General features: G+C 51.0%; 1 protein-coding gene across 2 annotated transcripts in view; it reads right to left on the bottom strand.

Moving 5' to 3' along the window:
* The window catches only part of TRIM29 (tripartite motif containing 29), a 65,594-nt gene that overhangs the window by 17,443 nt on the left and 26,894 nt on the right, over positions 1 to 21,257 (bottom strand). For both annotated transcript variants that reach the window (XM_066606087.1, XM_066606088.1), the window contains exons 3-5: positions 19,263 to 19,496; positions 16,097 to 16,283; positions 8,260 to 8,352 (exon numbers count right to left, since the gene is read on the bottom strand). In XM_066606087.1, the coding sequence (XP_066462184.1) occupies positions 8,260 to 8,352; positions 16,097 to 16,283; positions 19,263 to 19,496 (514 nt within the window). The remainder of the gene's footprint in view (positions 1 to 8,259; positions 8,353 to 16,096; positions 16,284 to 19,262; positions 19,497 to 21,257) is intronic.

Genomic DNA, 21,257 nt, shown 5'->3' with positions numbered 1-21,257 from the left:
TACATGAGGGATCAGTGGGACGCTACATAAGGGATCCACGGGACGCTACATGAGGGATCCGCGGGACGTTACATGAGGGATTAGCGGGACATTACAAGAGGGATAAGCGGGACGCTACATAAGGGATCCGCGGGACGCTACATGAGGGATCCGCGGGACGTTACATGAGGGATCAGCGGGACGTTACATGGGGGATTAGCGGGACATTACATGGGGGATTAGCGGGACATTACAAGATGGATAAGTGGGACGCTACATGAGGGATCAGTAGGACGCTACATGAGGGATCAGCGGGACGTTACATGAGGGATGAGCGGGACGCTACATGAGGGATCAGCGGGACGCTACATGAGTGATCAGCGGGACGCTACATGAGGGACCAGCGGGATGCTACATGAGGGATCAGCGGGACGCTACAGGAGGGATCAGCAGGACGCTACAGGAGGGATAAGCGGGACGCTACAGCAGGGATCAGCAGGACGCTACATGAGGGATCAGCGGGACGTTACATGAGGGATCAGCGGGACGCTACATAAGGGATCAGCGGGACGCTACATGAGGGATCAGCGGGACGCTACATGAGGGATCAGCGGGATGCTACTTGAGGGATCAGCGGGACATTACATGAGGGATCAGCGGGACATTACATGAGGGATCAGGGGGACATTACAAGAGGGCTAAGCCGGCCGTTACATGAGGGATCAGTAGGATGCTACATGAGGGATCAGCGGGACGTTACATGAGGGATCAGCGGGACGCTACATGAGGGATCAGCGGGACGCTACATGAGGGATCAGCGGGACGCTACATGAGGGATCAGCGGGACGTTACATGAGGGATCAGCGGGACGTTACATGAGGGATCAGCGGGACGCTACATGAGGGATCAGCGGGACGCTACATGAGGGATCCGCGGGACGCTACATAAGGGATCCGCGGGACGCTACAGGAGGGATCAGCAGGAAACTACATGAGGGATCAGCGGGACGTTACATGAGGGATCAGCAGGACGTTACATGGGGGATCAGCGGGACGCTACAGGAGGGATAAGCGGGACGCTACAGCAGGGATCAGCAGGACACTACATGAGGGATCAGCGGGACATTACATGAGGGATCAGCGGGACGCTACATAAGGGATCAGCGGGACGCTACATGAGAGATCAGCGGGATGCTACTTGAGGGATCAGCGGGATGCTACTTGAGGGATCAGCGGGACATTACATGAGGGATCAGGGGGACATTACATGACGGATCAGGGGGACATTACAAGAGGGCTAAGCCGGCCGTTACATGAGGGATCAGTAGGATGCTACATGAGGGATCAGCGGGACGTTACATGAGGGATCAGCGGGACGCTACATGAGGGATCAGCGGGACGCTACATGAGGGATCAGCGGGACGCTACATGAGGGATCAGTGGGACGCTACATGAGGGATCAGGGGGACGCTACATGAGGGATCAGGGGGACGCTACATGAGGGATCAGCGGGACATTACATGAGGGATCAGTGGGACACTACATGAGGGATCAGGGGGACGCTACATGAGGGATCAGCAGGACGCTACATGAGGGATCAGCGGGACATTACATGAGGGACCAGCGGGACGCTACATGAGGGATAAGCGGGACACTACATGAGGAATCAGCAGGACACTACATGAGGGATCAGCAGGACGCTACATGAGGGACCAGCGGGACGCTACATGAGGGATAAGCGGGACGCTACATGAGGGATAAGCGGGACGCTACATGAGGGATCAGTGGGACACTACATGAGGGATCAGCGGGATGCTACATAAGGGATCAGCGGGACGCTACATAAGGGATCAGCGGGACGTTACATGAGGGATCAGCGGGACGCTACATGAGGGATCAGCGGGACGCTACATGAGGGATCAGCGGGACGCTACATGAGGGATCAGCGGGACATTACATGAGGGATCAGCGAGACGCTACATAAGGGATCAGCGGGACGCTACATGAGGGATCAGCGGCACGCTACTTGAGGGATCAGCGGGACATTACATGAGGGAACAGCGGGACGTTACATGAGGGATTAGCGGGACATTACAAGAGGGATGAGCGGGATGCTACATGAGGGATCAGCGGGACGTTACATGAGGGATCAGCGGGACGCTTCATAAGGGATCAGTGGGACGCTACGTGAGGGATCAGCGGGACGCTACGTGAGGGATCAGCGGGACGCTACATGAGGGATCAGCGGGACGCTACATGAGGGATCAGTGGGACGCTACATGAGGGATCAGGGGGACGCTACATGAGGGATCAGCGGGACGCTACATGAGGGATCAGCGGGACGCTACATGAGGGATCAGCGGGACACTACATGAGGGATCAGCGGGACACTACATGAGGGATCAGCGGGACACTACATGAGGGATCAGCGGGACGTTACATGAGGGATCAGCGGGACGCTACATAAGGGAACAGCGGGACGCTACATGAGGGATCAGCGGGACGCTACTTGAGGGATCAGCGAGACGTTCCATGAGGGATCAGCGGGACGTTACATGAGGGATCAGCGGGACGTTACATGAGGGATCAGCGGGACAATACAAGAGGGATAAGCGGGACGCTACATGAGGGATCAGCGGGACGTTACATGAGGGATCAGCGGGACGCTACATAAGGGATCAGCGGGACGCTACATGAGGGACCAGCGGGACGCTACATCAGGGATCAGCGGGGCGCTACATGAGGGATCAGCAGGAGACTACATGAGGGATCAGCGGGACGTTACATGAGGGATCAGCGGGATGCTACATGAGGGATCAGCAGGACGCTACATGAGGGATAAGCGGGACACTACATGAGGGATCAGCAGGACACTACACGAGGGATCAGCAGGCCACTACATAAGGGATCAGCGGGACGTTACATGAGGGATCAGCGGGACGCTACATGAGGGATCAGTGGGACGCTACATGAGGGATCAGGGGGACGCTACATGAGGGATCAGCGGGACACTACATGAGGGATCAGCAGGACACTACACGAGGGATCAGCAGGCCACTACATAAGGGATCAGCGGGACGTTACATGAGGGATCAGCGGGACGCTACATGAGGGATCAGTGGGACGCTACATGAGGGATAAGCGGGACACTACATGAGGAATCAGCAGGACACTACATGAGGGATCAGCAGGACGCTACATGAGGGACCAGCGGGACGCTACATGAGGGATAAGCGGGACGCTACATGAGGGATAAGCGGGACGCTACATGAGGGATCAGCGGGACACTACATGAGGGATCAGCGGGATGCTACATAAGGGATCAGCGGGACGCTACATGAGGGATCAGCGGGACGCTACATGAGGGATCAGCGGGACGCTACATGAGGGATCAGCGGGACGCTACATGAGGGATCAGCGGGACGCTACATGAGGGATCAGCGGGACATTACATGAGGGATCAGCGAGACGCTACATAAGGGATCAGCGGGACGCTACATGAGGGATCAGCGGCACGCTACTTGAGGGATCAGCGGGACATTACATGAGGGAACAGCGGGACGTTACATGAGGGATTAGCGGGACATTACAAGAGGGATGAGCGGGATGCTACATGAGGGATCAGCGGGACGTTACATGAGGGATCAGCGGGACGCTTCATAAGGGATCAGTGGGACGCTACGTGAGGGATCAGCGGGACGCTACGTGAGGGATCAGCGGGACGCTACATGAGGGATCAGCGGGACGCTACATGAGGGAACAGCGGGACGCTACATGAGGGATCAGGGGGACGCTACATGAGGGATCAGCGGGACACTACATGAGGGATCAGCGGGACACTACATGAGGGATCAGCGGGACGTTACATGAGGGATCAGCGGGACGCTACATAAGGGAACAGCGGGACGCTACATGAGGGATCAGCGGGACGCTACTTGAGGGATCAGCGAGACGTTCCATGAGGGATCAGCGGGACGTTACATGAGGGATCAGCGGGACGTTACATGAGGGATCAGCGGGACAATACAAGAGGGATAAGCGGGACGCTACATGAGGGATCAGCGGGACGTTACATGAGGGATCAGCGGGACGCTACATGAGGGACCAGCGGGACGCTACATCAGGGATCAGCGGGGCGCTACATGAGGGATCAGCAGGAGACTACATGAGGGATCAGCGGGACGTTACATGAGGGATCAGCGGGATGCTACATGAGGGATCAGCAGGACGCTACATGAGGGATAAGCGGGACGCTACATGAGGGATCAGCAGGACACTACACGAGGGATCAGCAGGACACTACATAAGGGATCAGCGGGACGTTACATGAGGGACCAGCGGGACGCTACATGAGGGATAAGCGGGACGCTACATGAGGGATCAGCAGGACACTACATGAGGGATCAGCGGGACGTTACATCAAGTATCAGTGGGATGCTACATAAGGGATCAGCGGGAGGGATCAGAGGGACGCTACTTGAGGGATCAGCGGGACGTTACATGACGGATCAGCGGGACATTACATGAGGGATAAGCGGGATGCTACATGAGGGATCAGCGGGACGCTACATGAGGGATCAGTGGGACGCTACATGAGGGATCAGCGGGACGCTACATGAGGGATCAGTGGGACGCTACATGAGGGATCAGCGGGACGCTACATGAGGGATCAGCGGGACGCTACATGAGGGATCAGCAGGACGTTACATGAGGGATCAGCGGGACGCTACATGAGGGATCAGCGGCACGCTACTTGAGGGATCAGCGGGATATTACATGATGGAACAGCGGGACGTTACATGAGGGATGAGCGGGATGCTACATGAGGGATCAGCGGGACGTTACATGAGGGATCAGCGGGACGCTTCATAAGGGATCAGTGGGACGCTACGTGAGGGATCAGCGGGACGCTACGTGAGGGATCAGCGGGACGCTACATGAGGGATCGGCGGGACGCTACATGAGGGATCGGCGGGACGCTACATGAGGGATCAGCGGGACACTACTTGAGGGATCAGCGGGACGTTACATGAGGGATCAGCGGGACATTACATGAGGGATTAGCGGGACGCTACATGAGGGATCAGCAGGACGCTACATGAGGGACCAGATGGACGCTACATGAGGGATCAGCAGGACGCTACATGAGGGATCAGCAGGACGCTACATGAGGGATCAGCAGGACACTACATGAGGGATCAGCGGGACGTTACATCAAGGATCAGTGGGATGCTACATAAGGGATCAGCGGGAGGGATCAGAGGGACGCTACTTGAGGGATCAGCGGGACGTTACATGACGGATCAGCGGGACATTACATGAGGGATAAGCGGGATGCTACATGAGGGATCAGCAGGACGCTACATGAGGGATCAGTGGGACGCTACATGAGGGATCAGCGGGACGCTACTTGAGGGATCAGCGGGATATTACATGATGGAACAGCGGGACGTTACATGAGGGATGAGCGGGATGCTACATGAGGGATCAGCGGGACGTTACATGAGGGATCAGCGGGACGCTTCATAAGGGATCAGTGGGACGCTACGTGAGGGATCAGCGGGACGCTACGTGAGGGATCAGCGGGACGCTACATGAGGGATCGGCGGGACGCTACATGAGGGATCGGCGGGACGCTACATGAGGGATCAGCGGGACACTACTTGAGGGATCAGCGGGACGTTACATGAGGGATCAGCGGGACATTACATGAGGGATTAGCGGGACGCTACATGAGGGATCAGCAGGACGCTACATGAGGGACCAGATGGACGCTACATGAGGGATCAGCAGGACGCTACATGAGGGATCAGCAGGACGCTACATGAGGGATCAGCAGGACACTACATGAGGGATCAGCGGGACGTTACATCAAGGATCAGTGGGATGCTACATAAGGGATCAGCGGGAGGGATCAGAGGGACGGTACTTGAGGGATCAGCGGGACGTTACATGACGGATCAGCGGGACATTACATGAGGGATAAGCGGGATGCTACATGAGGGATCAGCAGGACGCTACATGAGGGATCAGTGGGATGCTACATGAGGGATCAGCGGGACGCTACATGAGGGATCAGTGGGACGCTACATGAGGGATCAGCGGGACGCTACATGAGGGATCAGCGGGACGCTACATGAGGGATCAGCGGGACGCTACATGAGGGATCAGCGGGACGCTACATGAGGGATCAGCGGGACGCTAGATGAGGGATCAGCAGGACGCTACATGAGGGATCAGCAGGACGCTACATGAGGGATCAGCAGGACGCTACATGAGGGATCAGCGGGACATTACATGAGGGACCAGCGGAACACTACATGCGGGATCAATGAGACGCTACATGAGGGATCAATGGGACGCTACATGAGGGATCAATGGGACGCTACATGAGGGATCAATGGGACGCTACATGAGGGATCAGCGGGACGCTACATGAGGGATCAGTGGGACGCTACATGAGGGACCAGCGGGACGCTACATAAGGGACCAGCGGGACGCTACATAAGGGACCAGCGGGACTCTACATGAGGGATCAATGGGACGCTACATGAGGGAACAGCGGGCTTACCCCTCCCCAAAACTATTGAAGTCCAGCAAACTATTGGGGTCTGCACTTTTCTGCAAGTAACTAATTGGTAACAGAGCGGCTCTCCTGTTCTGCCCATTCAGGCTCTTCCTTCCGTCTGCTCATTAATATGCACAGACCGGCCGTACGCTCTTATAATGTTTGCTCAGAGCTTTCCAGCTAATGAGCGGCTCTGATTGAGCGCTCCCTCCAGACGGACCCCCGCTCCCCGCTGCCCTCCTCTCATTATTCTGCCGGTAGGATTACAATTATATACTCAAAACATAGGAAAGGATTAAGTACATATTGATTTAATCGGGTAGAGGAGAGGATGTGTTAAGATGACCGTTTAACCCCTTCCCACCGCAGCGCTTTTTTTTGCTTCACTCTCATTTTTCCCGCTTACACGGCTGCTCGGGGGCTTGTTGTTTTTTTCAGTGGTACCATTAATGGTCGTATGATGGATTGGGAAGCCCTTAGAGATGTCTGACTTCGCTGGTGTGCATGACTCCATTAAAAAGAAGCGAACACCGAGCCGACGTGAGATTCTCGGCCTCAGACTACAGCTTTAGACTTTATGGAGTCAGTTTCCTTGACACTTTTAAGCGATCCATAACCTCGAAGTGTGTCGACTATTAGAAACCGAGGTGGCTAACCTACCTGTCAGAAACGGTCAGTGGTGGCAGCGAGGGGTGTTGGGGTGTGTTAGGCCGTGCAGGATGCGACTTGGGCTCCATCTTGTCTAGTGGCCCAGTACAACGGGGCCCCTCCATGACTGTATACATGCAATTGTCTATGTATGTCATTGTCTTCTGTGTTTACAAGAATGATGTGTATTGCATAGCTGCAGCACTTAGAGGGTTAACTGTCTGGTATGTGAGCTGACTGTCTGGGTTATGTATCTTTTTGTCTGTCACGTGACCATACTTGATATATGGGAGAGAGAGAGGCTGCTGGGAGTCTGTTCTGTTCCGGACTGTGCTGTACTGGTCCGGTCAGAGAGAGGAGCGTGGGGAGTTCTGCAGGAAGCCCACCCTGGTACCTTCAGCCTGTGCGGTACAGAATGGAGGAAGCTGAGAGAATGGACTAGTGATTGTCGGGGACGGCCAACCCCAGAAGTCTTCAGCGTGTTTCTACTCATGAGTGTGTACCGGTAGAGATTGAGAGAGGAAAGCAAGCGTGGTGCCGGGCTGGGCCTACAGATAACTATGACTGTGGTCTCCCCTGTGATCCTGGGAGGTCTCCCTGTTACACCATTTATCAAGAAACGGCTGAACTGGTTAGTTATTGGAAATTAAAGTAAAACAACCGGTCGCCCGTCTGTTTCCAGAGGCCGTGTCTGAAAAAGTACCCGTGTGTGTGAATTTACTGCCAACTTGGAATTTCCTACGGAAGCTACTCGAGAGAGGATTTACTCCACCATCCAGGAATCCCCCGCTGCAGAAGAAACGGTGGCGTCACCCGTGACCAAAGAGACTAAGGTAATCCGATATTGGGTTCCCTTATTATTAACCTGCGCTCGGGTACGTCACAGGTTGGTGACCTTTGGACCTGGAAATCCCGTTAGCGGGACAGAGTAGTAGCCAATACATTCAGCCACGAGGAGACACTTTAGTGCGGGCAATCCAATAATTACCAATATTTCCAGTAGATTCTACCAGCGACTATAACGGGAAGCATCCTCACATCGGCGTAAGTAAAGCTAAATGTTACCTTTGACATTAAATAGAGAGCTGAACCTTCCGAACGAGTCGTGTGGTTGAGTCCATTCGGTGGCGTGGTCTTTCATCATGTATCTGTTCTCCACTAGAAGAGAAGATTAAATCACATTTGTAAGAGGAAACGGGCAAAGTCTGAATGTTTCTTCACGGCCGTGTCCGCCTTCACAGACTAGAATGAAAACTAAAGAAACTTTGCAGTTGACCATGACTTTAAAAATCCTACCGTTTTGTGCCTACAGCTCCTAGGCAGAGTATGCGTCTCCATGGTAACAGACAGCGAAACACCTCCGAGTAGTCAGATACTGCAGTCATACAGTAATTCCTTCATGGTGTTCGCCAGCAGACAGAAGAGACCTCCCAAATGTATGTTAGCACAAAGGAGGAGATAAAGGAAAAAAGTGCGAGACTGCAGGATCAAGCAATGCGTTACCATGGAGACGCATAGTCTGGCCGGGAGCTGGAGATGCAAAACCTTAAGAAATTGTCTATCAAGGACTACTGCCGTCTAGATGTACTTCAGCAGTAAGCAGTTGGTTTGGAGGGCATGCAGCCTTCAGACGGGGTCTATGTTATCTGTAGGATGTAACGCACTAAAACTATGGAAATAACATAGAAGCTTTTATTTCGGAGGACTTTTTCACACAACGGGCATAAAGAAGAGAGAACGCAGGGGGTACATCACCAGTTTCCCCCTCTGCAGGCTCCATCTCTAATTCTCAGTTCTCTCTGGCAGCACATCTGTAAGAGTTGATCTTCCCCTTCCCTCCTTCTCCCCACTCCCCTCTGCTCTCTATACACTTCTATGGGCAGTATGAGTTATCCCTCTCCTCTATTTCCTGTGTACCATCTTCTTATCTCCTTACTAGAGGCAGACCTCACATGAGAACAGACAATGGTCAGGAAATTAGAAGAAAGGGAGAACCCTCGGTGGGGGTTTCAACAAAAACAACACAATTTGGTATTCACCCCGGCGTTTTGCCTCCGTTGAGTCTTTCCGTTTTCCTGTTCTGTTCCGTTTGGGGTTGAGAAGTGGAATTAAATTTGAAATAAATGTTTCAGTTATTCCCCCTTTGGTTTCAACGTGTTAAAAAACTCCTTCCTGGAAGTAGTAGTGCAGCGGACCGCGGGATCCAATCCAGTAAAACAACCAAAAAAAACTAAAAAATGTTTAAATTCATTTTTTGAGCTCCAGAAACAGAACAGAGGCGGAGATTCTCAACGGACGCAAAACGCTGCGGTGAAAGGAGTCTCAGAGTGCCGCGACCAACCAGCTTCTCCGGACGTCCCATCTGGTCATGTTAGTCTAATCACACTATCTGATCCGCTGACTGGAGACACAATGTTGTCACCGCTGCCTCCTCTGCTGTAAGAGCTACAATGTAACTAATAGGATATAATCATATATATATATACCGGGTTACTACAGGTGACCCCCATGTGACGCCTCAGAACTCCCCTTTAATGACTCCCATACTGACATTTTATATCAACGGAAACAAACTCAAAAAGTCTCATTTTGCAGGAATCTCTACCAATAAGACGTCCTTGTCGCCCGACCAATCACAGCGCAGCCTCGAATATAAGAAAACCGGTTTCATCTGTAAGCGAGAATCATCCGGCCGGCCGCCAGCGAGCGTGGAAACAGCGGAGCGTCCGTGGAAGGTTCACACAAGGTCCTCAGAAACCCACCGTCAGAGCGGGCAGAGAATAAGACGTCCCGCCGCTGCCGACCGCGGGGAGGATTCTGCGCAAATGTTGGAGATGTTATCCCATCCGACTGCAATGGTTACCGACCCCGAAGCCGGGCGACGAAGCGCAGCGACGTTCATTCTGCGAGACGATGCGAACTAACGGGAAGCGACGGTTTCACGGACTCTGCGGTGTTTAGGGATGAAGCCGCTTCCACTTTTGCTCACAGTAAGTAATGTCAGAATATGGGGGAGGGGAAACCAGCGGTCTCCGTGGAGCGTACGGCGCCTCCCCCGCGGTGGATGTGTTTAGCGCTATAACCTGTAGAAAGCGTCCGCCCCTTCTTCATCCATGAGGAAACTCTCCTGGGGACTTTTTATGGACGCTACAGATGTGGCTTCTGCCGCAGCCGGAACAGGAAATCCCACCCGGACGGCCCCCCATTATCACAACGAGGTCAGAAGTGGGAAACAGATGGATCGGCTGTGCGGATGGCGACAGTCATGACTTCTTCCTCATCCTCCACGTTCCCCGAACCTTACACCTTGTGATTAGGGTCTACACGACCCCGTACCGCCCGCCATGATCTGCGGCATCCCAGAAGCCCTTGCATCAGTCAGACGTGATCCGCTACAATGTGTACGGCAGGAACTACAGGCTCCATGTGTGTCCGGTGACAAAAGGGCCGCGCAGACTCCTCCGAGGGGGGGCCGCCCTGACCGCCTCCGAGGGGGGGGGGCCGCCCTGACCGCCTCCGAGGGGGGGCCGCCCAGACCGCCTCTGAGAGGGTACGCTGGACGCCTCCGAGGGGGCCGCACTGATCGCCTACGAGGGGGAAACCTTTCTGATGTGCAATAAACTATGAGTTTCTGTTTCCATTGATATCAGATTTCTGTATCTGCATGTCGTTACCAGAAGTTCTGGGGGCTTCACATCGGGGGATCGTGTGGAATAACCCGGTATATATATATATAAAACCAACCGAGAGGCTCTCCGCCTCCAGCCCTTGCTTCTGCCTTCCTAGGGGTCTGCACTCTATATGGATGGATGATATCTTTAGTCTGTCCCAGGCCGCCTACCGGGATTGGTTGGTTTACTTTTCCAACAAATTTTTGGTGCATTTTGATAAGAAAAGTCACATTTAGGCCACTCCCCTTTATAGAAAGCCACACCCCTTCTTTCAGACTTGAACAAAAAAAGTGTCTAAAACATCATAAATCTGCTGGAAAAAATGGAAGACTTTTTTGTGGTGCATTTTTGGCAGGAAAACATGATAAAATCCCCGAATCTCCGGCGGTCGATCCGCCCGACGTCTGCTGGAGCCGTGACTCTTCGGATACAACGTTCGTCTTCTGTTTATTTGCTTCATCATTGAAGTCGCTGCAGATCGCTGGATACAAAGCATCCGGTGATTCCGGAACATATTTATTGTTTCGCCTTTCTGTTTATTCGTGCGCCATATTTATGCTTCCCTTCGTGTTTCCACATTTTGCGCTTTGCATCTCATTACTTTTCATAGGATCGCCTGCAGTGCTTCCACCAGCAGAACTGAAGAGGAGGCTGCGGCTCGCGGCGCTTCGGCTGCTGCTTCTTCTCGGCGCTGCGCTCGCCACCAGATTCTTTCTATTTCCAGCCCGTCTTAATCTGGAATGCGGAAAAAAATGGACGGAGGCCCAACTTTATTCTAGGATCGTTAAGCAATAATCCATGAGGAACAGAGCAGGCGCTGGGCCTCCTCTGTCTGCGCTTCGTTTTTCCATTTTTGCGCTCCCGCTGAGCAGAATACGACATGCTGCAATTTATTTTTAAATGGCTCATTGCCCCGCTGCCTGTAATGGGTGCGGCGCTGTCCGAACGCAGAGATCTGCGAGCAGCACGCCGATGTGGCAATCAGTCATGTGAATAAGCCCCACGATGAGGATATTGGCTGCAGACGTCCTGTTTATTAGCAGCCCTCATCGCCTGCACAGTGTCATCCCGGCCTGATCATTATCCTGACATACTGGAGCAGCCGCTGCCGCGTGCGGTGTGCTGATGAATCGCACAGGCAGGTGACCGCGCCGCATGGCGCTCATCGTGACCTTCCTGCTTAGAATATTATTTTACCTTCCAATCTCAGGCAGGAAATGTCTCATTCGCCGAGATGAAAGGCGGTTGTGTCGATGAGCTGAACCCATGATGACAGCATTGTACGGCCGCGTTCTGGCGTGGAGATCAATGATGGCGGCGCCTTCTGCTCACGCTGAGCCCGGCAGGATCATTCAGATCAGCACTAATGCTTTTATCAAACAGATTGACCCGAGGAACTGCTAATACATTCCGCTGTCACTGATTGCAACGGCAGCGCACCTTTACTGCCCCGACACGGAGATGAAAGGGGCGCATCTGAGCCGAACAGCGGAAGGAGCCGTCTACATTTAGTAGCGGAGCATCGCCGAGCGCCTTTCATTGGGGACCAAAAAGTCGGCGCTTTGTCAAAAGTTACCAACAGAAATCCCTGCTTCTTTAATGAAGGTCGTGTCTGCTTTATATGAGCGATCCCTGAAAATCCCCCCAAAGTGCAGCGATCTAACGAGCGGCCAAAGGGACAGGAGGAGAGCCTTAGTTCTTCAGGGTGACCATACATAATGCATGTAGGTGAGTGACCCCACCGACTGATCTATGGGGGCCACTGCCGGCCCTGGGTAAGATGGCAGAAGACGTCTTGGTGCCCCATCATAAGAAAAAACTATATATATATATTATATATATAGTACTGATGGGCAGTCTGCCTGTATTCTACATGGACACAAGGCAGCAAGATGGCAACACTCCAACACAGCTCAGTGAATAAATACTCTACCAGAACCAAGCTCAATACATAAATACAGAACCAAGCTCAGTACATGGATATAATACTAGACCCAAGCTTGGTACATAAATACAGCACTAAGCACATAATATAAGTACAGCACTAGAACAGCTCAGTGAGTAAATACTCTACCAGAACCAAGCTCAATACATAAATACAGCACCAGAACCAAGCTCAGTACATGGATATAATACTAGACCCAAGCTTGGTACATAAATACAGCACTAAGCACATAATATAAGTACAGCACTAGAACAGCTCAGTGAATAAATACTCTACTAGAACCAAGCTCAGAACATAAATACAGCACCAGAAACAAGCTCAGAACATAAATACAGCACCAGAGCCAAGCTCAGAAACTTTTACTTTTCCCGCAGGAATCTAATGTCAATTTCAGGCGGGCCGCGGGTCGGACAGCTTCCATTGACTTCAATGGAAGCCGTCTGTGCAGGAACCGCAGGAAAATGGAGCATGCTGCAATTTTTCATTCGCGAGCAGAAACCAGAATTGCTTTCTGCTCGTGTGCATGAAGAATCATTTTTCCATAGCATGCTATGCGGGGTTATGGCTGCGGAACTCGGAGGCGGACGCCAGCCCCGGATTCGGCAGCAAAAATGTGATTTGCCGAAAGCAGCCCAACCCCCTAATGCTAAGCCCTACTTGCTTTCTATTAAAGTGGCAGGGCCAGCGTAAAAGTGTGAAAAGTCAGACATTATGGAATACAATATACCATATTTATGTATTTATGTTATGAGCTTGGCTCTGGTATTGTATTTATGCACTGAGGTTGGTTTGTGTGTCCTTATGTTATGAGCTTGGCTCTGGTGCTGTCTTAATGTTAGGAGTTTGGTTCTAGTATTGTAGCTATGTGCTGAGATTACTTCTTGGGCTGCATTTATGTTATAAGCTTTGTTCCAGTATTTATGTACTTAGCTTGGTTCTGGTGCTGTATTTATTCACAAAATTCAGAACTGGATTGTAACGATATATGAAGGAGGCTCCAATGCTTCTCCTGTTCTACCGCATGAGCCCGACCAAAGCATCCTTGCAAGATTAATATCTGACTGAAGATTAGAAAGACCGTCCAATAAAAACGCCCGGCAGAAAACCAAAACCTCATTCACAACTTTTTGAACATTTTACAACTTATGAAATCCCATTCGCCCCAAAACTCCGATTCTTGGATTTAACGACCCTTATTTTTCAAAAATAATATTATTCCAAAACCGATTTCAATTCCAGCCGAAGAAAGAAAGTGAAGAAAATGGGATGACATGAAAGTTTCTGCACTCGTCACCTAGAAAAGCAATTAAGCTCCTCTGCAGGCCGCCGCCTCCACACAACAGCCCGGGAAATAAAGCATGGCAGACGACCCGGACGAGAGAGGAAGTACCCCCCCCCCCCCCGCACGCAGACTAATTACATGGCTCATCCCCCTCCCCCCCCCCCCCCCCCCCCCCCCCCCCCCGCACGCAGAGTAATTACATGGCTTTATTTATAGGCGACTGCGGAGCCGGAATTGAATCATCGAAGGACTTTGGTACTTTTATTAATTTATTATGTAGTATAAGGGAATCACATTCTATGAACTTCTGGACAATGCCGAAGTGTCTGAACTCTGTACTGGGGACGGGTAGGACTCTTTACTAGGAGTCACCGGGTCACCACAAAGGTGCGGTCGGAAAACCGTCACCCAATATGGGCCAAATGTAATGCTGACAGCGTCCTGTGTGCAAACAGCGAACGGCCACTTTATTAGAGCACAAGACGGCGCACCTTGTGGAAAGGTATGATGTAATGACATCACATGGTAACACAGCAGAATATACACCGGCGGACCCGTTATTAGAGACCCCTACCCAGTGGCGTTGGACTCAACCTGTTCTGATCACCTGACAGGAAGGGGTCAGCGATTCATGCTGCTTGTGCCAAATTCTGTCCTCCCATCAGCACATAAATCTGCATCCATCTGACCAGGAGATGTTTCTCCGCTGCTCAGTGATACCAGTTTTGCGCTCTTTTGCCCGCTGGAGTCTTTCTGTTTCTCTTAGACACAATGGCGCTGGAACTGGTCGCCCGCTGTTATACCATCCGTGCGGAGGAACGGCGAGTTGTGCGTTCGGACACGTTAGTTGGAACTCCAGTGTTGTATTCAGCTGACTGTGCAGCCTGTTGGTCAGAACGATTCCTGACATCCTCCTTGGACCCCTTTGGGTGACGAGTTGTTTCCGTCCGCAGGATCCTCTTTCATTGTATGTTTTTGCTTGATCGCGCCATTCTCTATATACTCTCCACACCGTTACATGAGAAACCCCTCGCGGTTGGCGGTGAGACCCCGGCTAGTCCAGCACCGATGACCGGCCTCATTGGAAGTCGCTCCAATCGCTGGATTTTCCCATCTAATGTGGATTCACACTGAAACTGATCCACGGAAAACTTATGCTGCACTCCGGGGTCACGGGGAGAATTTCCATACAGGGGGGCGCCAATGGTGAGACGGCCGGGGGACTAATAAAGGGGCAGTCAGGGTATGATAAATAAATGTAATGAATCATAGACATAATATGCCAAATGCTTCATTATACTGTAGGCACCTGAATAAAAAACAGATTAACTGAAGATCATGTCCCCCTAGGACATACATTTCACTTGACACAGATGAAGTATATGTATACTTGTTCAATCAGGGGGACATAATCTTCCATCGATTCCTGAAAAGCAGTGGAGTGGCTCCAGGAAAGTTCTAGAAATTCTGCCAAATAGAGTGAAAGTAGAAAATGCTAGTATTCAATCTGAACGGTGACTTTAGTCATGTGACACCAAGATCAAAGCGTCACACTGCAACATTGTGATTCTGGTGGTGTGCCGCATGTAACACGATGACACAGAATCCAAACCTGCTGGATTTTGTTTGTGTTAGACTTTGTAACGAGGCATTGTCTCCAGTGATTGGACACTATGCATTTCTTTGTTCCTCTTTGCACTATAAATAAAGCTAACGAGTAGTTCCAGTCGGCTCCTTCTACAGGACACTTTTATGACAACTATCTACATTGTTGCAGCATTCACTGACTGCAGAATTAGGAAGTGAACACAATGTCACTAATTACTAATTACCTGTACTCCCTCATTGACGATCTAAATGTACATAAACACCATAGAGCTGCTCAGGGCAGCCTGTAGGACTACAACTCTCATCAGGGTTACGTAATGACTACAGCCATGTGACGGACACGCGGGGCGGCACACTGGGATCCTCTGCACTGGTTATTATATTGATCTGTCTTACCGTTCTTTTCCACCAGATTGCGATTAGCTTCCAGTTTGGCGTATTTGTCCACATTCTTCCTTCCGACTGTAAGAACTTCTTCCCTTAAGACTCCCATGGCTTGGGTGAGACGGTCCGCCTCCAGTGTCACAGTATAGGTGGGCAGGGGGGGGATCGGAGGGGCATTTCTAATGACCATTTGGAACTCCTAGAAAAAAAAAAGACATGCAGATGTAACTGATAGATTATTCCATGTCCTCATTTGGGCAGTCATTGGTCTTAGTAGCTTTTCTGCAGTTTAGCTAATGCAACATATAGAGGATATTTAAACCGTACGGATGTAGCAAAGCTGAACTTGACTGTGAGCGCCTCCAGCGACAAGTTATGTTATTTTAAGCTACTGAAAGGGGAAATAAAGTGCAGCACAGAAAGTGATCTTAATGCACCAAGTCAAGTTAAACCTGGCTGCATCTGTAGTAACAGGGAATGTGGGGATGTCTCTAATGCATCTCCTTCAGGGCGTATTCTCGGTCTGTGTCTCACCCGTACTTCTTCCATAGAGATCCATACTTGTTTATGACAAAAACATATGGATAAATCCTAAAGCAGCAGCTCTCCCGACAGTCGGCGTGTTTAGTGCTTATGGCGCCGCTTTACTGTTCCCGACTGTAAATCACTTCCACCCATAGACAGTCAAAGCGGTCGTACCACAGTGGACTTCTATCGGCTATCCACAGGATAGATGCTCAGTGTCTGATCAGTGGAGGTCTCACCGCTGAGACCCCACAGATCCCGTGAAAGCGGGTCCCTTGTCCCCATCTCCTCCGCGCGGGCTCACTGCACCCTGGCAGGAGACTGAATGGAGAGGCGGGCACCACGGTTCATCTTCAGCAGGGCTGAGGGACATAGTCGAATCCAAGCGCTCGGTAACTTCCGTCAGTCCCACTGAATCCCACATCTGCAAGTGCGGCTCCAGTCTGTGGATATCCTGCGACAGGGAATGACGTATGCACAAACCCTCCCATAATGGGGGTCTTCTCAGGTGCCCCCAGCAGTCTGGTGATATTCCCGGGAGAAGCTGCGGCCACAGAAGTGAGAATCCCATATTACAGGACCGGAGATGGAGCTGCAGCCATCCTTACTGAGTCATAGAGGGGGTCCAGAGCCGGGGACCCCATTCTATGTTATGCCCTAAGAGCGCATAGATCCAGGGGAAGCTCTTGGCCCCCTCTTTAATGCCTACAGATCCTAAACTGGACAGCATCCTATAGGCATCTGCTGTACCTGAAGGGTCATCATGGATCATCCCAAGAAGGCTACATTTTATGCATGACAGCATTAAAAGGGTTAAAAAAAATAAGCTGATTGTATCACACTGGCGCCTAGAGATGAGCGTTGGGTCCCTATGGCCAATGCCCTGCATGCCCTGCCTCATACCAGGGAGGGTCGGTCTACAAGAACTGAATGTATCACAAATGGGGAGATGCTTCCCCAGTTCCCACGATTCCCGCCGGCCTCATGGGATCCCGTAACGCTGCAAGTGATCACTTGTAACTCCGATAAACGGCATTCATAAAGCGTAGAGGTGCGGCCGGTGACGGATTTACACCCCGGAGCCGCGGGCGGATCGTCTGGGTCATAGACTCCGCTCTCCATACAGAACGTTCCGGAGGCTAATTGGCCTCTTAGATGACACAGTCCCAACGGCCCGGATATTCCCGAGGGAAGGCTCTATCGTGCCCATTACGATTTTTAATTTTTGGGATAAAATTCTGGGTTTTCTGTGGCCGAAGATAAAAATCTCTGTTAGTTTGATCTCAGCATCTCAAATAGTTCTGCTTTAACACGGACCTTAGTTCCTCTCTGGTATTAACCCCTTAAGGACCAGGCTGGTTTGTACCTAAAGGACCGGATGCTGTTTAGGGATTTTACCCATGTGGCGGTTTTACTGCCTCGTTGAGCGTTCTGCATTCGGGAAAGGAGAAGGCAGAAGTAATTATAAAACTGCTTCTCCCTTCTCCTCCTGGTTCTCAGCTGTGTCAGACAGCCGAGGACCCGACCTGTTCCTGCTTGATTGCAGCAGCAGAGGCTTTAATCCCACGCTGTATTCTTACTGTCGTCGGGGATTAAAGCCCAGGACCAAGCTCTGGATATTTACCGTGCTTGGTCCTTAAGGGGTTAAGCAACGCGTTATAAACTGATGGAGAGTTATGAGATTTGTCGGCTGCTTCGAGGGACACAATACTATAAAGAAGAGAGGCTTTTCCTTCATGAGGTGGGTCTCATTTTTAATTATGATACTATGAGGAACACATTTGAGGGAGTCCTACTGCATGGGGGGGAGTTGGTTGCATGGGTGGCAGGAGAATCCACCATTCCGTTCCTGACAGAATCTCTCAGCAAGTTGTCATTAAAGCGTCTTTTCTCCTATCAGTTTTGGCCTTCTGTGCTTATAGGCAACTTAATTTAAAGGGATTTTCCTGGACTTTGATATTGATGGCCTGTACAGTATATAAGATCAAGTGAATGGGACTGAGCTGCAGTACCCAGCACAGCCACTAGAAAATGTACAGCGCTGTGCCTGGTAAACAATGAAGGTGACGCAGCACTCAACAAAGTTCTGTGGCCCCTTGAGTCAATGGGGTGCTGATGGGAGTCAGATCTGATAATTCATCAAAGTCCTGGAAACTCCTTTAAGGCTTCTACCCCCTAGAGATATCGCAGCGTTAAAAAAAAATGCTGGTGGGTAGACGCCCTTAATACAGCGTGCAACTGATTGCAAGTCATGTAAAAGCCCTTTAAATCCTGGTAATATAACATATAGCGTATACAGCAGTAACGCTCCCCGCCTTCGTGATCCCCGCGTCTACTGAAGCTGTGTGCAGGCAGCGCTATAGGGAACGCAATTGTCTGATCATCTCAGTCAGAAATACAGTACGAAGCAAAACCGCCAACCTCTTGTGAGGGTCATCCCAGCGACTCCCACATGCTCACGCCTCACATCCTAGCTCGCTGGATACACTTGATGAAGCGCTGGGCGGTGCGCCACTCGTGACATCGCTAAGCCTTACAGGTCAGCGCTGTTACATGCCACGATGCCACGCCGGCCTGCACATTACACTCTTGCCGTTTACTTCCCTCCTTCCAGCTTTCGGCTCTTTTTACTGCCGGCACCCCCTGATCTCACCTGCAGGAAGAGCACGGCGTCGGTGGTGTGCAGCAGCTTGTCTCCGTCGTGCTGCCGGTCTTGGAGTTGGTCCCTCTTGACTTGTAGGTCGCCTATGATCTGCTCGATCTGCTCCACGGCGCAGCGCTCCTTCTGCTCCAGATGGGCTTTCACCTCCTCCTGCTGTCGCTGCAGCTCCCGGATCAGATCCTTGAAGCTGTGGTCAACCGCCGACTTCTGATTGGTTGTAAAGTTCTAAAGGCAACAAATGTTAAAAAATGATTAAAATCTGTTCATTAGTGCGTTACAGAGTTACCAGGATGAAGTCTGCCCCTCCCCCGTCACAACCCCCGAGGAAGCTGATGGGAGGCGATAGGAGAAGATGAGGGTGAGAAGCACAAGTAGCCCCTTAAGGTCGGCCCATTTTTCCCTCATTTTTGTTTTTTCCTCCCCACTCTCAGTTATAACTCTTTCATTTCGCCGTCGGTTGTTTTGCATTTTTCATTGCTACTATTTTTTTTTATATATTTTTTATTTTTCCATTACGGTAAAAAGGGGAGGGGCTACAAACGGTGCCGCTATTTAATGTCCTGAAAACCTTAAAAGTAGTAGAGCTAAACAGTGTCGGATCGGGATGTCCCAGGAAATATAGACATAAAGCATCGAGTAAAGATACACCCAGAGATGATAGAGGCGGAGGGTGATGGTAACCACTTGAAGATGATGAGGATGATGAATATAATGATGCTGGTCATGTAAGCTGGGACAGATGGCATGAACTTAAACCTGAGAAATGTTGGCAGCGGCTCTCCCTGACACTGTCCCTGAACACTAGACCCCACTACTGCCCCTGAACACTAGACCCCACTGTCCCTGAACACTAGACCCCACTGCCCCTGAACACTAGACCCCACTACTGTCCCTGAACACTAGACCCCACTACTGTCCCTGAACACTAGACCCCACTACTGTCCCTGAACACTAGACCCCACTACTGTCCCTGAACACTAGACCCCACTGTCCCTGAACACTAGACCCCACTGTCCCTGAACACTAGACCCCACTGTCCCTGAACACTAGACCCCACTGTCCCTGAACAGTCCTACATTTTCCCGATGAATGACTCTGAATAAAACACTCTCTAAGATTAAGCCTCCAGACCCCAAACATTTTTTTTAGTCTGTGTGAAGTCCCTTAAAAAAACAGCATACGAACCCATATTATTCAATGTGGCAGCACACCCTAGGGACATCGACTGCATGAAAAAAGTCATTGCATGCAGTTCTGATCTATTTTAAGGATAAGAGAAAAAAACAGACAGCACACGGGGCGGATATGAAAAACGTATGACAGACGTAAGAAATAAATCAGATATGTGGACCAAATACGGACCACAAACAGAAGACACGTAGAAGTGCACACATATGAAAAATGAAGCAAAACACACTAACCAGACGGACGAGACAAGACAGGACTAGAGAAGGAACAAGAGCAAACGACTGGATGAACTATACAAAACTGGAACAAGGAATCACAGCTATCAGCTGCACCGCCCTGCAGGAACCATGCTGAGCAGAGCGATCCTCTGATCTCCTCACACAGCAGGTCCACAGAGGGAAGGTTTCTTCTTTAGGGCTACTTCAGATGACTGTATGTACATACACTTCAGCGCAACGCATCTGCGATGTAGACAAGGTGCAAATACGGTCATCTGAAGAAGCCTTTGCTTTGTTACTAAACCCCATAGATACATATCGACGCTCCATTGTATAACTCACAAACACTTTCAACAGAACCTTGCAGACAACCAGCCGTCCGAGTGAAGAGGACGCTCCCAATGAACCTATATTACAACAGTGACCTAAATCTGGTTCAGTAAAACCGCGAGGATCCTGGTCTGATAGCTGTAATACGAGCAAGAAGTGCGACCAGCGGAATGTTCTACGGATGACAGAAAGATCTGGAACGCAGGGATCACCGCAAACAAATTCCTTCATGTAAAATATGCAAACGTAT

This window comes from Eleutherodactylus coqui, chromosome 6 (assembly GCF_035609145.1).
Source record: "Eleutherodactylus coqui strain aEleCoq1 chromosome 6, aEleCoq1.hap1, whole genome shotgun sequence".
Classification (NCBI taxonomy): domain Eukaryota; kingdom Metazoa; phylum Chordata; class Amphibia; order Anura; family Eleutherodactylidae; genus Eleutherodactylus; species Eleutherodactylus coqui.
The sequence above is the reverse complement of the archived record's forward strand: the minus strand, read 5'-3'. Positions and strand labels throughout refer to the sequence as shown.